The sequence below is a fragment of the Penaeus monodon genome, chromosome 32 (assembly GCF_015228065.2).
Source record: "Penaeus monodon isolate SGIC_2016 chromosome 32, NSTDA_Pmon_1, whole genome shotgun sequence".
NCBI lineage: Eukaryota > Metazoa > Arthropoda > Malacostraca > Decapoda > Penaeidae > Penaeus > Penaeus monodon.
The window spans coordinates 31,573,613-31,574,210 of NC_051417.1; the positions used below are offsets into that span (position 1 = coordinate 31,573,613).

The 598-nt window shown below is 47.2% G+C and overlaps 1 protein-coding gene across 1 annotated transcript in view; it reads right to left on the reverse strand.

The window, feature by feature from the left end:
- Positions 1-598, reverse strand: part of LOC119593817 (forkhead box protein B2-like) — a gene marked incomplete at its 5' end in the record, with an annotated part of 128,444 nt that overhangs the window by 663 nt on the left and 127,183 nt on the right. The window contains 1 exon segment of the mRNA XM_037942846.1: positions 427-534. Coding sequence (XP_037798774.1) covers positions 427-534 — 108 coding nt within the window.

Sequence of the window (598 nt, forward strand, 5' to 3'; positions counted from 1 at the left end):
CTTAAAATCTTCTCTTCCTCTCCCCTCCCCCCCCCCAAAAAAAAAAGATCACCAAAACACACTCTATTAAAAACCTCCCCCAAAAAATCTTCCCCTCCTTCCCCCCCTCCCCCCCAAAAAATGATCACCAAAACACACACCATTAATTAAAAAACCTCCCCCCCGAAAACAAACCACTTGAACTCTTACCCCTAACAACCCATTGACCCTTTGTACTCTTACCCCTAACAACCCATTAACCCTTTGTACTCTTACCCCTAATTACCCATTAACCACTTTGAACTCTTACCCCTAACTACCCATTAACCCTTTGTACTCTTACCCCTAATTACCCATTAACCCTTTGTGCTCTTACCCCTAATCACCCATTAACCCTTTGTGCTCTTACCCCTAACAACCCATTAACCCTCTGTGCTTCACTCTTACCTCGTCGCCTTCTGTCCCCGTTCCCCCCATGGCGCCTGAGGAGTCTGTGCTCTGGTCCAGCCCCATCTGCGACAGTCTCCTCGTGGTCTCTGTGAGGTGGGGGTCGTCCTGCGGAAGGAAAATCAGTCTTAGGATAATGTGTCAAGACATATAAAGTGAAACAAAAAGGGTG